Here is a 16,095-nt window from a genome sequence, read left to right on the forward strand (position 1 = left end):
TGTCCTCTGTGTCCTAATAACCCTGTTAGTAGAAGGACAGCAGGATAATCTGTCTCTGAAGCTCAGCATCATTACTACTGGATTCATGAGGTGTTACACACTTATAACATGTTGTTGGCAGTTTTGTACTAATTTCAGATAAATTAATCTTTATTTGCTCAAATAGAGGTTTAAAATGTTATCATATTTTGTGAATGTTCCCATTAAATAATTTCTCTCGGTTATGCGAGGATCATTTTGATCATTTTGGCAACATTATGGGAACGTTACTTTCAAATGTCTTCTGAACATTCTGAATCAAGAAGTAACGTTTTGAAAGCATTAGATTAATATCAAACTAAATTGTTTCTGTGTATAAACAATGTATAATCTAGCCTACACTTTTGTGCTGACACTTTAAAAATAAATGAATGATCTGTTACTGGGAGTATGGTTTGTTGATAAGAACGTTCTCAGAACGATCCCTGTTTTGCATTATACAAATACAACAGAATGGTCTTATGGCCACCTAAAACATTTAGCTCTTAAAGTTCTGCTGCACTAGTGCAGTTTAGCAAGTCATCTGAATGCAGCTTAAGCTAATCTTCAACAAGCATCTGGGGTACGTTATGGTGTGCTGAAGCATATCTGTCTGTGTTTGTACATGTTATGCTACATTGTGAAGGATAGTAAAACCTGAAATTTGTGACATTGTGGGGAGCCTGCAGCCCCCATGAGGGGGAAAAATGATTAAAAATAGTAAATGTGTATCTGAAAGTGTAACAATGCAAACAGGTTTTCTGTTTAGGGGTTGGGGAATAGAAAATACTGTTTGGTCAGTATAAAAACAAGTCTCCACAATTCACATAAACAAATGTGTGTGTGTAAGGCCTCAACAAAATAATAGGTTTTGTAGGCATTAAAATTGTACACCTCTTATTACATTAAACTTCTCAGATCCCAGTTAATATCCACTGTATGGGTTACAAAATATAGCACCTACACATAATGAAAGGAGAGTTGAAGAGACTCTTTGTGATACTCTGATGGCTCACTGCACCACTGGACAGGATTATCTGAAGGCTACTTAAAGAGACACTCTCTCACACACACACACACACACACACGCACACACACGCACACACTAATGGACACGTATGACCTGAAGCTCTGGGATCCTTATTACATAAGACTCCCTCAAGACATTGCACGTGGACACACACCTGGCCGTAAGTGTGTGTGTGTGTGTGGCCTCTGTCAGATTTCTATGACAGCGAGAGGTCTAACTGAAAGTCTTCAGGCCAGAAGTTTGACTGCTGGATCATCATGAGACTGTGAGAAGCATGATTACTGAGGAGTTTGCTGCGGTTTATTTATAGGCTCTGCATCACAATGCTGCAAATGAAGCCCTTCAGAGAGAGAGATGCATGTGACAAGTGAGGATGGACTACAGCGGTCCAGTGAGGTCTATATTCAATCAGACGTGAGTTTTACCCTCAACTGCACACGGATCCACGGAGCACACTGCGCAGCAACATCTCTCGCTGCAAGAGGAGGTTGAACACGGTCAAAGAGAGACTGGAGGAAAGAAGCAGCAGCAGTGACATCAAGAAATAAGGATGCTGTCTTCCAGATGTAGTGTGTGGGTGTGAAGCTGTCTGTCGCACATCAGCTGGTTTCTGTCACCGGTTTTCAACTATTGAGCAGCGAGAAAAAGCGTGGCGTTCGGTTGTAATGTCAGAGCAGGAGTTTGTATTTTGCAGGATAATACTCACATGATAAGAAGAGATTTGGATTGTGGGAAAGTGTGTAGAAACTCTCCTGCACTAATAAACACATATCGACTTCAAGGCTTTATCTATAATACAGTCTGAACTCATCAGGTGAGTCACACCTATTGCTGTCTGTGGTTTATATAACTGTTTTACCTGCAGATCTATCCTATTACCCTTGTTCATCATGGTTTTGCTGTCTTTAACTCAAACGTGATTCTGAAGTTGTGCATGTTTGAACCTGCATGTGTTTATATGTGTGTGTATTCTGACTTCGTTTTTTATATCAATTGCGTGCCGCTCCATCTAGGCCAGCCCACGCGCTCCTCTGGTTGCCATAGCAACTGTCGGGGGGTTTATAAGGGGTAGAGGATGAGAGACAAACTCATCTCTAAACTCGGTTTTTACAACTCTGATGAGCAAATGCATTCACTAGAAATAGCATTTATTTGATTTTATTTATTATATATCACATTTATTTAGAAATCACACAAATTGCGTAAACATATAACAAAAATAATAATAATAATAATAATAATGAAAAGTGAAATGTGCTAAAATGTTATGTTTTTAATAGCCAAATTCCTAACCAGAGAAGTGGATGTTGCTCTGGAAATGAAAATTACAGCAAAGCCTGTCTACAGTACCTACACTCTGTAATACACACTTATTCTTTTAGTCTAATACACACAATGTTTTTGTAGTTATAATCAGCGACTCATCAGTATGTTGTATACTCTTTTTTTAATTTAAAGAATACAAAGAAGTGTACTGTTCGGTCGTTGACTTGTACCATAACCGTAAATGCAATTGTTATTTCTTACCTGTTGTTAAGAATATCCTGCAACAAGGATTCTCATACGATAATTTTATAAATTAAAAAGAAAATTCCATCTATTCTGGAAGATTGGATAATTGTAGCGATCTTCTGTGACTGAAAGAAATGAAAACGAGGCTGTGAGGAATACAGTGCGTTCATTGGATTGTGCTATTGTTTAACAACATACCAACAAAAAAACGATGAAACCTCTTTCAGAAACTAGATAAAACAGTGGGTCTATCATGCACCACCTCATTTTCATCTGTGTTAAATTCCAATATGGCTTCTAAACTGATTAAAGTCTGCGTGAAGCTGCTGTCGACTTTGACTGCATCCGAAAACTTGAGCAGCTGACTTGCTGCCTTATTGACATTGCACGCAGCGTTTTGGCATGAGGCCACCTCATGAAACTGATTTGCTGATCTGATGAAACTGACAGGCTTCTGAGGCAGCGAAAAGGTTTAATGATTTACAACAAAATAGGTGAAACTAAACAATTATTTGGTTACTATAATAGACCTTATGATTTCTCACTAGAAATGACATAAAAAACTCAAAGTTAGTCAGAAATCTTTTCACAAAAAAACTGACTAGGCCTAACAGATGTAATTTTCAGATGCCATCAACCATCATAGATAGGAACGCACAGGATTGTGGGATATCAAAGGCAGCGAAGGACATCTATGCTGGCTTCAAAAATGTATCAGATAAAGGTATCTCATGAGACAGAAAGTAAAACTATAACTTTGGATTCGGATGTGTCTTGATGCCTCTCTGGAATGCATCCTTAAAAGGAAGCATTTTTCAGTTTCTGGATGCAGTCTTTATTTCTGTGACGTGTTTCCAAATGAAACTGAATATTGAATAGAGGATTGAGTTTTATTTTCCTCCTGTCATCTCTGACTCATAGCAACCTAACGGCCGTTGTTAAGGATGTTCTGTCCAAGCCTTCAAACTGACGTCATCAGAGAAGGAGTGCCATTTCAGAGCGGAAGGAAATGCTTTTGATTAAAGATTACCAAAACAAACTATTTCTTATTACCTAGCACAGATTAATTGTTCACTGACTAGAAATGTGCGCCAAGTAAATAAAGTCAATTTTGATTTCATGAGCTCGAGAAGAGGTGTAGGTAGAGGTAGGAGGTAGATGGAGGTAGAAGGTTATTGTTTTTTATTAAGAGGGCATATTAATTATAAAAAAAAACAATAATAATAATAAATAAATGAATAAAGATATGCACAGGTTAATTATTTATAATAAACCCTGCAATATTTCACATGAAAATGGTAATTTCATAGTGACGACTTGTGATCCATCTCAGAGCTGGTGGTTCGGTTAATGTCTTTTTACTGAAAAATAAAAAAAGTTTAAATCCTTAAGCCCAAAGTATACATTTTTTTGTACATGTATGCTAGCATATGCATACAGACAACAGCATAACCTTTTAAAGTGTACTCCATTTGATAGCATACACAAATCAGACAGCTGACACATGCATTTTAGAAAGTTTCTCTCCAGGAGGTACGACTGATAAAATATCTTTGTAGCCTTTTAAACTAAAGTTGTGGCTATCTCTTAATCCTCTCAGGCTCAAATTAAGTTTTAGTAACTTAGTAAATTTAGTAACCTATAGTAAAGTTTTTAGTACTCCAGATTCATAAAATATGTATCTGGAGTAATAAAGTTTTTAGTTACTTTACTGTTGCAAATCTGCAACGCCTGCCTTGAGAGGGTTAATGCACTCAATACAGGTGTCTGCTGTTGTTGATCCATCTCTGGTTTTGTTTTCTATATGTAAAAAAAACAAATGTGCATCACATGCACTGTATGCGCATAAGACACAGTATATGTTGGGCTTTACACAGAAAACCCATTGGAAAAAAATACATTTATGTTTTGTATTCTTTCTCTTCCAGCCATGGCTGTAAGGCCCACCCTCGTCGTCATTCTCTTTCTGATTGGCTGCTGCGCTCTTGAGGACCCGCCCAAGGTTATGGCCCCACCCCCTCCTCATGGGTGTGGCGCTACAGTGGACCCGCCCTACAGAGTTTTGTGCGATCTGGAGTCTGTGTGGGGCGTGGTGCTGGAGGCCATAGCATGCGGCGGGACCGTATCCGCTCTGATCCTGGCCATAGTTCTTTTAGCCAAGCTGAAAACCATAACGGAACCAGAGAAGCGCTGTGGTGTCGGCCCTCTCCTCCTCCTATTGGCTGGAACCATGGGTCTCTTCAGCCTATCGCTGGTCTTCTTGGTGGGGCGTGGCGAGGTGCTCTGCATGGTGCGCCGTGGGCTGTGGGGGGTGCTGTTTGCGATGTGTTTCTCTTGTCTGCTGGTGCAGGGAGTGCGGCTGAAGAAGCTGGCCGGAGGGAGGCGGAGCCCAGTGGGCAGCTCTCTCGCCGGATTGGCTTTTGCTCTCACTGTGGTTCAAGGCATCATTGCTGGAGAGTGGCTTCTGCTTACGGTGGTCCGCGAGGGACATGCAGCCTGCGATTACCTGCCTTTAGACTTTGTGCTGGTGTGTAGCTATGCTCTAGTGTTGTTGCTAGCTGCTAGCATGTTGTCGTTGGCTGTGGTGTTGTGCGGAGGGAGCAACAGAGAGGAATCGAGCAGGAGGAGTATGAAGTGGAGATGCAACGCTGTCTGGCTTTTCCTCTCATGTCTGTCTTCGCTTCTCCTCTGGATCGCCTGGCTCGGTTTCTATCTGTACGGAGACGCCACCATCACGACCATAGCGAAGGATTGGGATGAGCCGGCATTAGCAGTCGCCTTGGTGACCGAGGGTTGGGTGCTGCTGTTATTTCATGCTATCCCAGAAACGCACCTGTGCTTGCGTCCATCCAGTCAGAGGAACACAGACACCGGCCAGAACTACTACGACACTCCTCAGCCGCCAACGGCACAAAGTTACCATGATGACGAGCGGCCGACCAATCCCAGAGCTCCGTTCGCAGAGAGCCAGGCGTACACCGTAGAAGAGCACAGTGCGGGTAGGATGCAACACAAAAAACATGTGCACGGATAGTTTACATTTCTGAAAATTAAACTTAAAAATAACCAGTAGAGAATGTTTTGTGTAGGCTATCTTCAGGTTATTACAAAAACCTTCCTGCAACATCCATGAAGATTAGGTTATGATTATGTAAGGGATAATGTACATCCAGCCAGTTGTTCTCGCAGAATAAACCCTGACAGGGTGATCACGACCCTGATGCGAAGCGGAGACGTCTTGATCAACCTTATTACTTGGCTACTTATCACATAAATAAATAATTAGACGTGAAATATTGATTTGAGTTGAAATATTTGAAAGCTTCCATCAAGAAAAAAGATAGTTCAAGCAAGAGTAGAGCGCCGAAAACTTCCCAGCAACGTTCTGGAAGGTTAGTTGATGGTTATAAAAACGTTTCTCGAACGTTATTATTTGGTTCTGCCAAAAATAGCCTTTTGAGGACATTAGGAAAATGTAAAATTTCTGAAGCTTTTCAAAATCATTTAACTGGCCATATATTTAAAAATATATATATATATTTATATTTATTCTATTTAGCCAGATTAGAATTATTATATACAGATTTTAAATTAGCTTTTCCTTTGTTTTACATAATAGCATGTAATATATTGTTTATATTGTCTTGTTTCTTGCAGTTCTGCAGACTGGAGGTTATCATAACGGATTGATACGTCCCGCTGTGCCGTACCGCAGTCACGTTTACCAGCCCACGGAGATGGCCCTGCTCATGAACGCTGGACCAGTCAGTAACAATACTACTCATTTCTACAACAATACTTTAATGTCTAAGTCTCACAAACCATTCACCTCACGCTTTATGTTTCCAGATCCCATCCGCCCCCCCAAACTTCACTGGGAGGCATCTGTGGTGAGAGCGGTTAGCATGGCAATAATGTCCCCTCGGGCCCCCCAAAAGGATTGAGTACGGGTGACTTCACAGGGTCAAAAGGCACTTTATTACGGTTCCATGTTAATCATTTGGAAATGCTCCTCTAATAAAAGAGCTGACTGAAATTAATGGACATTTTCAACATGGGAGCAAGCTCATTTTGCACATGTTCTCTATTAAGCACTTAACAAAGGACGTGCTACATATTCGATATCACTCAGGTGATGTCTGTTTAGATTAAATAAATCAGTTAAATCATACTGATGAGGACCTGTAAGGATTTACATAAACAGAGATGTGTGAAAGAGAAAGGAGAGGGAGTCTAAAAATCAACATGAAAAGCTGGTAACAGACCAGTTTACTTACATAATGTGACGCGTTTCTGAGTGAGAGAGAATAGATGTCATTCTTTCACTTATTCAGTGTGAACTGATTGCCTGGAGGGGAAAACAGGCATTTGTGATGTCTGCCAAAACTAGAAAAGCATATTATTTCAGTGGCCACTTTCAAAAGAAACACGCACATATCAGTTATTCAAAATGTAACCAGAAATGTGTATTGAGACAGAAAAAAAGGGTCAGTTATTTTGATGATGAGATTGTGAGAGAGAGGTTATTTCATTAAATGTCTAGCCTTAGAAAGTCTTCTGCCTGCATTCCACTTTAGATATATAATCAAAATCTATAACTTTGAAATGTATTAAACTGTATTTCAGTTATTTTAATGTTTTGTATCAAGTTGTTCAGTTATCATCTTCTTTTTAAGCTCTTTTAAATTCGACCTGTGAGCCTAGTTTAGTTTTGATATCACGTTTGATGTTTTTTTCCAGACTCTGCACGCTTGATTGTCAGTCTTTATGATGCAGTTGATGGTATTATGTTTAAATGTGATGCCGTGTTTGATATTGAAAGGCTATACAGTGTGAAAAGCATACTGCCAACTATAATTGATGTCTATATTTGAAACAAATTCCAATAAACATTCCTACCGTGTTTTCAAGGCGTCTCTTGTCACTCTTTGCGTATCGCGTCGTGCGCATGCGCAAACTGGCGCTCGCGGACGCGTTCGGTCACTGTTGCCAGGGACGCGTGGAAGCGTTACCATGGAAGTGACGAGCGACTTCTTCCGGATTAGAGTCTGAAGGGAAAGCGTTTCCACGTGTGGCACACGAGTAAGTAATAAAACAAACATGTAACGCAAATAATAGTGTTTTGAAGGAGTTAAACAAGGAATGTTAAACCGCTGCAGCGAAGCGTATTTGTTCACATGAGCGTGTTTAGCTAAACTAGTCGATTTAACAATGCTGTTGTAATCATGTTTAAGTAAGATTCAAATGCGTTTAACGTATTAAAAGATGTTTAAAAAAAAGCAACCAAGCTGTCATTCCACACATACGTCAAACTAATGTCATATCTATGTGTTTACTTCTCGACCCAACCAGCCAAGAACTACAAATTACTTATAAATCACTTTATTCCTTATCATTTATGAATGTAAGTTAGTTTGCATGAAGATTATATGTAGTGCATCTGTCTGAAATGTGTTCACTGCGTTTGCAGGTAGTGAAGGCTGATCCAGGATCAGAAATCAGAGGAAACTCTACCATAGAAAACCAATAAAAAGAGCCCCGAGGATGCAAAAAGCGAGAAGAATACGAGGTTTTTGAGAAGCTGGTTGACAAAAGTTAGCATGGCAGTGGACGGGGCGACCAAGGAGAAGAAGAAAAAGAAAAAAGTAAAGTTGGAGGATGTTCAGGATAAAGGCGTGACAGCGTGTCATGATGTGTCCGTCCAGACTGTTGTTAAAAAAGAAGAACCACTGATCATAAACATCAGAGATGGAGAGAAGCAGGAGAGCGATGCAGCTGAGAAGAAGAAAAAGAAGAAAAAGAAAATGAAGGAGGAAGTGGAAGCGAACAGCCCTGTGTGTTGCAATGCAGCCGTTCAGACGACCGTCAAACCAGAGAGCTCCGATATAAACATCAGCGACGTTCCTGAGAAGAAGAAGAAGAAGAAGAAGAAGATAAAGGAGGAAGCAGAACAGATCCAAGAGGAAGTGATCGTCAGTGTGGATGGAGATCATTTAGTGTCCAAGAAAAAGAAAGCCAAGAAACAAGGGTATGAAGAAGAGGTGGAAGGTGTAAAAAAGAAAAAGAAGAAAAAAGAGGTAGAGGTCGAAGAAGAAGAGGCTGATTTAGGACACAGTGTGGAGCTGGTCAAAAAGAAGAAAAAGAAGAGAAAAATCGATGATGTGGCCGAGCAAGAGCAAAATACAGAACTGGCAGATGGACAGATGAAGAAGAAAAGAAAAAGGCAGAAAGAAGCAGATGCGTGTGAAGTGGTGGAGCAAAAGGTGAAGAAAAAGAAGAAGAAATCTTCAGCAGAGGAGGAGCCTGATGAGATCAGCTCTAATAAAAAGGTGGAGAAAAAAAAGAAAAAGCTGAAGAAGAAATTAAAAAGCGTGGATGAAGGTGAGAGTCATCCTCACACCAACGGAGCACAGGAGAGACCATCAGACAAGAAGATGAAGAAGAAGAAGAAAATCAGGGCGATGACTGATGATGTCATTGAGATCCAGGAGGAGCCGACGGGAAAGAAGGGGAGGAAAGAGGACAGAAACAAAACCCCTGAAAAAATGAAAAAGAAAAAACCTAAAGAGGAGCATCATGAGACCGTCGTGGAGAAAGCAAATAAAGCGGTGAGTTTTACTGAGTTTATTCTGCTCGGACAAAACCCAGGATCATGACTAGGTGTTTACAATATGATGTCACTGTGATGACAATTAACCTGACTTTCAGAGAGGATATTTAATTACATATGTTTTGTTTTTTTAAGTATTATTTATATACTTGCACAGTGTTTACACTTTTTTTCATTTTAGTTAAAGGTTTTGGAAAAATAAACTTTTTTTTTACCCCATTTAAAAAAATATATTCTGTTTATCTTCAGTTTATATTAATTTTTTTATATATATATATATATTTATATAGCATAATAAATTAAAATGAGATTCACATTCACATGAAAAGCCATTAAGTCATAAAAATAATATAATAATATAATTTGTAATGTTTTGTGACATATGGTCATTTTCTATGCTATGTATATTCCAGGAAAGTGTAACACATTAATTTGAGTTTAAATGAGTTGCTAATATTTTTATTTGTTGTCAAAAGTGAATCACACACTCACTTCTCTGTATCTGATTGTGTTCTGTCTCTGCGTTCAGTCTGATGTCGTGTTCCTGTCAGCGAAGCCTGGAAACCAGGATGAGGTTTCTATAGATCAGGTACAGCAATGATACTTTACCACATACTGTGTACACCATAAATAAATCAAGTTAAGATGTGTTAAAACTATGTTTTTATTCCACAGGCCCGCAGACTCGCCCTACAGAGGGACATTGACCAGGAATCACAGCCGAAGCCGGTCAGTTTCACTTCAGAACACTAGCATTTAATTGATCTTGGTCTTTACTTATAAGAGTGTAAGAGCATGGCTAGTGTAATCAGTAATGTGAAGGGACTGATCTGTTTGTAGAATCTTGGCCAGTGGGGCACGGCACAGTTCGACAGCTCTGACAGACAAGCCAAGTTCCTGCGCTTGATGGGCGGCTTTAAAAAGAGCAGCCAGCCCCTCTCAGGATCCTCCGGCCAGGCCAGCATGGCGCTGGGGAAAGAAGGCCAACAGACTTTGCAGCAAGGCCTTCTGGGAGAGTTTGAGCGTGCACAGAGCCGCCGTATGGACTTCAGGAATAAAGGAGCCGGATTGGGGTTTGCGGCGCCGTCCAATAAGAAGTTTGCTATTGATGCGAATGCAAGGAACTCGGTGCGATTCGATGACTGAGAGTTACAGGATCGCTCGATCATCATGTACTCACGCTCACACTGTTTACAAACCCATGTGCTGTCATCACATCAGTCAAGCTCCAGTAAAAGGACAGAATAGCCCATATGAAATCTGTTTTGAATGATGATAAAATGTTCATTTCTTGGTGTACTGCTCCTTTAATGTATGAATCAAAGTGGATTTGACTTTTTGGAAACTAGGGAGCTCGGAATCACCCACCAAGAAAAGTATTTAACTTTTTTTATTTCGTAAGTTTCCTTTAAACCTGATTGAATTTCTTTGGGTCCTGAGAGATGTTGTACTCAGGTGAAATATCACAAGTTGTATTTTAATTCATCATTGGATTTTGATACGAAAAAGTTTATACTAGAAGATAAAATTAAACAACAGCAAATAAAGACACTGGATTAGAGCTGTCCTTTGGGTAATCATGAGTCACATTGCGTTATTGATGTTTATGAGATTTTAGTTAATTTATTTTGTCATTTACAGTGATGCAATTAGCGAGTTTTGTCTAAAGTGGCATTGCTTTCAGAGTATAATCACTAGCGTTCAAAAGCATGGGGTTGGTAAAATTTTATGCTCCCAAAGGCTGCATTTATTTGATCAAAAATAAATTAGAATAATTTTTTATATTGTGAGATGTTATTAAAGTGCTCGTTATAGATTTTTGAAAGTTACCTTTCATGCGTTGTGTAACAGCTCTAAGTGAATGAAAACATCCTGCAAAGCTTTAAATCTAAAAGTGCACAATGTATAAAGTTACTTTCTTTCCTAAGAAAGAGTTGACTCAGAGTCATCTAGCCATTTATCGTTGAGTGAACTGTGGTTAAAAAATTAGACAATGAAAGTGTTTTTTGACCTTGCATGCATGTAAACCTGTTGTTGGCGATTCCCAAAACCAAAATATGAACCGATCGTAACCCATAATAGGGCTGCTTCATGCTTTTGTTGAAACTTTGATAATTTTCTATGAACTGTAAGCTCAAAAGAACAATTTAAAATATAAATCTTTTTTAACATTAAATTTAGTCACTTTTGATAAATTTAACACATCCTAGCTATATAAAATCACTTAATTGCTTTAAAAAAAAAATCGTACTGATCCCAAACTTCTGGAACCCATTACCTTGGCATCACTAACACCAAGCTTTACTGTTTGAGCTACAGGAATATATCATTTGACGAAGTAAATCCTGCATTGAAATTCTCCATCTTTATTCCAAACAACAGTGCAACATTCAGGACAAATGGAACTGACCTTTATTTTATTTTTTCTCTTGTAAACACGTCCTCTCAAAACGGTTACAGGCAAAAGACAGAATAAAGAAAACATATCAAATAAGACATTTCCAGATGTTCTGAATAAAAGCGGCAAGAGAAAATTAATCTCTGGTGACTATTTTTGCAGTTCATTCACTTCAAAGAGTTAGAAAAGAGTGCTGCCAAATGTTACTACTCCATAAACTTCAAATTTCCACGTTCAGAAAAGAGCTGTGGGATTTGGAGCTCCATTTATACAATGCAAAAAATATGTCGTTAAAACAGGCTTCAGTTGCTTTACACAATATAATTTCTTATTTTTTTCTTTTGATTTTGTGATGAAATGTGACCAAAAGTAGTACGTTTTACTAAGATTCACCCATACAGTTGTTCCAACTCAGTGTTTAAAGAAGCTCTAAACATTCAGGACCATTTAAAATGGAAGTCCATCAACAAAATATGAGCTTCCACAATCAGAGCTTCCAAAAGACATCTGAACATGTGACATTGCAATCACGGGTGTGTCACAGCAGCAGAAATGCCAGAATGCTGCTTAGTTATGCAACTACACTGAACTACGGTGATGTGATACTCATGCAGTATTCACTGAGTAGTGTGCATCACAAGCAGTGTGGAATGTGACAGTCCAGATCCACTCCTAGAATTCCAATCGGTTACTGGGCTGAGAGTTCTGCTGGAGGGGGCGTGTCTTTGAAGCTGTGTGTTCCGGTGGGTGTGGTCAGCGGGTGAGGTGGGCGTGGCTTAGGCCTGCAGGTACTCCGGCTGTACCCGCGCGACCTTGCGAAACTCTTTGGCATGTGTACGTGGACACTGCATCTCACACCAGCTGATGGGCACCATCTGAGCGCCTGCGGGAAGAGATTTCAGACTGTGATGAACAACGAACATTTGGGTTAACTATACATAAATACAAATGTCCTCACCCTCAGGTTATCCAAGGTGTAGAGGAGTGTGTTTCTTCATAGGAACAGATTTGGAAAATGTAGCATTGCATTACTTGCTCACCAATGGATCCTCTGGAGTGAATGGGTGCCATCAGAACAAATCCATCATTAAAGCGTTTTAACTTTAAACTGTTTACTTCCAGCTAAAATATGAATCCTCTATCCATAGTGTTGCTTTCGGCAATGAAAAATATAATTTTGCCTGAATCAGGAGAAAAATATGTTTCCAAAATAACTCTAAACAAATGTAGTGTAGTGGATTTTGATATGAGAGGACAACAGGGGATGGACTTCACTGGAGGAAGCGTTATTATGGATAATGGACACATATTCTGACCAGAAGCAAGAATTTGAGGTTAAAACGCATTAACGACGGATTTGTTTCTTACAAACTTGAAGGTTTTCACTTCAGAAGATGTTATCTGATAGACTAGAGTGGATTATTGTGATGTTTTTATCAGCTGTTTGGACTCTCATTCTGACGGCACCCATTCACTGCAGAGGATCCACTGGTGAACAAGTGATGCTACATGTCACCAAATATGTTCCCATGATGAAACAAACTCATCTAGATCTGAGATGGTCTCAGGTTGAGTACATTTGTCAAATATTTATCATGGGTGAACTATTCCTATTAAAGTGCATGCTATTTGACACTCCCTCACCCGCCTCGCTGTGGGCCACCACTACACCCAACTCGTTCTCTGCTGTGGTCAGCAGATAGTTCGACTGCACGTCGCCCAAAGAGATCTGACATCTGAGGTCAAGGGTCATGAGCAGCACATCCATGACAAAAGACAAACTGCTTTTCATAAAGCATAAAGGATACCACTTTTGCAAGGACAATATCGCCTGGCCTGAAGCTTTTGTACGTCTCCACCTGAAAACACCAATTCAACATGACATTTTAAAAAGGTTACATATTACATTTTTGCAGACATTTTTGTACAATTTTGAATAGCATTATCATCTTTTCCATTCACAATTTTATTTATTTTTTAATCACAAAACAAAAGAATTCTCCTGATCTCACCTTGTCTTTCTCCGTCGCTCTCACGTCTTCTCTTCTGGACAAATCCAAACCAAACAGTGTTTAACAGATTAGACTGAACATTTAACTTCTTTTACTGATAATAAAATATCCAACAGAACCTGCTTTTCAAATATGAATGAAACTTTACTTAGTTAGCCTATTTGCAACATTTGATGGATATTAATCTCAAGTTTTATGTAAATACATATGCATATATAAAATTTATACAGCTGTAAATAGAGAAAACAATGCACAAATCTGTGCATAAATCTTCTGTTCCAGATTCATACACATTATTATACTGTTAAGTCTTACTTTTGAAATGTTTTCTGTTCTCATGTCAGATATGTTTATACCAAGAGCACTTTAAAAACCACAACAAATTCATTGTGTGTCTGTGTACACTTGGCCAATAAAGCTGATTCTGATATTAGAATTAGGGATTGATAGAAGATTAAATCATCCGTACCTGATCGTGCCTCTAAACCTGTCTTTTAGCGGAGTCGACCCCACGTATAAGATGTGGACTTTAGCAAATCGTGGGTTGATACTCGTCACCTGCAAAGAAACAATCATAGATTTAATACACAGAAACATTAAGCAGAACATCTCACAGTAAATGGCAAAAAAAGATCAGAAGCATGTAGATATGATATGACCACAGCATTAAACACCAATGATGTGATGTTTTGTACAGAACTCTCACCTTACAGGTGACAATGGCACCGACGTCAGGCAAAAGCTGTGCTTCTGTCTCCCTTACGACTGAAATCACCGGGAGCTGTGAAGAAGTACATTCCACTATTGCATAACCAAGAAGCATGGGTGTTTAAGTCTTAGAAATGAATAAAGTGTTGTGTTCAAATGAACTGACCTCCTCTCCCTCGTTCTTCCTCAGCACGTATCCCGCGAGCGAAGCGAAGATGGAGCCGTGCCGCAGATACGTGCCGTTCCCGGGGATACAGTCCTCCGTGCTGCAGAGCCTTTCACCTGCGTGAACAACAGCAGACCAACCAAGCCACATCAAACTGTGTGTAAACACACACACACACAATATACAGTCATCCACATTCAATGGAAGTATATAGGACAGGAATAAACCTAAAAATATAGTTTAACCACAAGAAAAGATCATCAAAGTTAATTTCTGCCATGCAATAAAATATGATGAGGCTAACTGAGACTTTTCAGTCCCACAATTCAGATTTTTCTCTCTCAGATTCTAGTTTAAATTTCACAATTTAGCCTAGATCATTTTCCCCACTTTGAATTCTGGGTTTATATCTTGCAATTTTTTTTTGCCACAGAATAATAATAAAAAAAATTAACTGTGATTGACTTTTAAATATCACAATTGCTCAAGTTTTTCTCTCTCTTTTATCTGCTGTCAAAGGAAAAATCTGAATTGTGATACAAACTCAATTGTGCTGTAAAAAGTCAGAATTGTAAGATTTAAGTCGCATTTACTCTTTTATATACCGTGGAGGAAATATGTTTTCATAGTTTAAATACTGTAATATCCAGAGGTGTACACGAACAGTAACTAACTGTACATTATACATAATTTATTATTATTATTTTTTTTACAAACATGCAAAAAATTAAACCGGATTTCGGTGACTGTTCCCGGGGCAATGTATGGGATGAAGCAGCTCGAGTCGTTCGTGTAGAGGCACACAGGTGAGTGTTTGAGCGCAGGTTCAGGGCAGGTATGCATGACAGTAGCGCTCGCGCCCCGGGCGGTGGGCAGGGCTCGCCAAACGAGTCTTTAAACCCTGCAAACACCTCACTCACTCACTCACTCACTCAATAGCACATACACGCTATTATATCACGCAAACTATCGACCTAAGCTGTTTTTGCCATATGTTGACCGAAATCGAACATGTTTATGTGTTTACAGCGTCATATTAGTGCTGCGCGTGCGGATGATTCAGCCCTGTAGCAACACACGTGAACGCTATAGAGGAATCAAACCGCTCACAACTATTACTACCCACATCAAAGTTCATAAAATATCACTCTGTGCGTAAACAGAGAACATATAGCCAAGCCCTGCAACGATTATGTAGATAAAAGTACGTGCAGAAAACACGTTAATAACAGCGACCCACCTGGAACACACAGCTTCATGGGCGACATGTTTTCAAGAAGCGACAGATGCGTTCTGATTGGCTATTAGTGAGAGGACAACTCGCGCTCTGATTGGTCACTTCATCATGTGCGGTTTGAGTAAACCGCCATATTTGTTGTGGCTGCATTGCAATGTAACTGGAGACATTGAAAGGGTTTTGACGTTTTGTTCCTTATATATTTCTTATCATATATTATTATAAAAACGAAGTTCAAAACCACTGCCTTTCAATTAATCTTTGAAAATGAATAGTTTTTGTAAAAGAAGTCTCTTCTGCTCACCAAGGCTGCATTTATTTGATCAAATATACAGTAAAAAAAAAACGTATTTCTAAAATAATGGTTTTCTATTTAATATACTTTAAAATGTAATTTATTTCAG

General features: G+C 39.2%; 3 protein-coding genes across 4 annotated transcripts; 2 read left to right on the plus strand and 1 right to left on the minus strand.

Moving 5' to 3' along the window:
* Window positions 1–1,592: 1,592 nt before the first annotated feature.
* LOC113097631 (G-protein coupled receptor family C group 5 member B-like) lies at window positions 1,593–6,454 on the plus strand. Its single transcript, XM_026262899.1, has 4 exons — window positions 1,593–1,862; window positions 4,489–5,559; window positions 6,218–6,324; window positions 6,410–6,454. Exons 2-4 carry the CDS (start codon window positions 4,491–4,493, stop codon window positions 6,452–6,454), a joined length of 1,221 nt encoding a protein of 406 aa, XP_026118684.1. The 5' UTR covers window positions 1,593–1,862; window positions 4,489–4,490.
* Window positions 6,455–7,543: 1,089 nt separating this feature from the next.
* On the plus strand, window positions 7,544–10,758 carry LOC113097625 (lysine-rich nucleolar protein 1-like). Its single transcript, XM_026262893.1, has 5 exons — window positions 7,544–7,642; window positions 8,031–9,168; window positions 9,700–9,759; window positions 9,846–9,899; window positions 10,011–10,758. The coding sequence occupies exons 2-5, from the start codon at window positions 8,161–8,163 to the stop codon at window positions 10,314–10,316; spliced, it is 1,428 nt and encodes a 475-aa protein (XP_026118678.1). The 5' UTR covers window positions 7,544–7,642; window positions 8,031–8,160; the 3' UTR covers window positions 10,317–10,758.
* Window positions 10,759–11,570: 812 nt separating this feature from the next.
* Window positions 11,571–15,746, minus strand: LOC113097626 (exosome complex component CSL4-like). 2 transcript variants are annotated; one of them, XM_026262896.1, is made up of 8 exons: window positions 15,695–15,746; window positions 14,455–14,570; window positions 14,287–14,361; window positions 14,050–14,138; window positions 13,581–13,614; window positions 13,377–13,427; window positions 13,213–13,297; window positions 11,571–12,451 (listed from the first exon to the last, which is right to left on the minus strand). In XM_026262896.1, exons 1-8 carry the CDS (start codon window positions 15,720–15,722, stop codon window positions 12,345–12,347), a joined length of 585 nt encoding a protein of 194 aa, XP_026118681.1. In that variant the 5' UTR covers window positions 15,723–15,746; the 3' UTR covers window positions 11,571–12,344. The 2 variants fall into 2 exon arrangements, with proteins under 2 accessions (XP_026118681.1, XP_026118679.1); XM_026262894.1 differs by having other exon boundaries at window positions 14,455–14,579; window positions 15,695–15,733.
* Window positions 15,747–16,095: the final 349 nt, after the last annotated feature.

Source organism: Carassius auratus, unplaced genomic scaffold, assembly GCF_003368295.1.
Source record: "Carassius auratus strain Wakin unplaced genomic scaffold, ASM336829v1 scaf_tig00216334, whole genome shotgun sequence".
Lineage (NCBI taxonomy): Eukaryota > Metazoa > Chordata > Actinopteri > Cypriniformes > Cyprinidae > Carassius > Carassius auratus.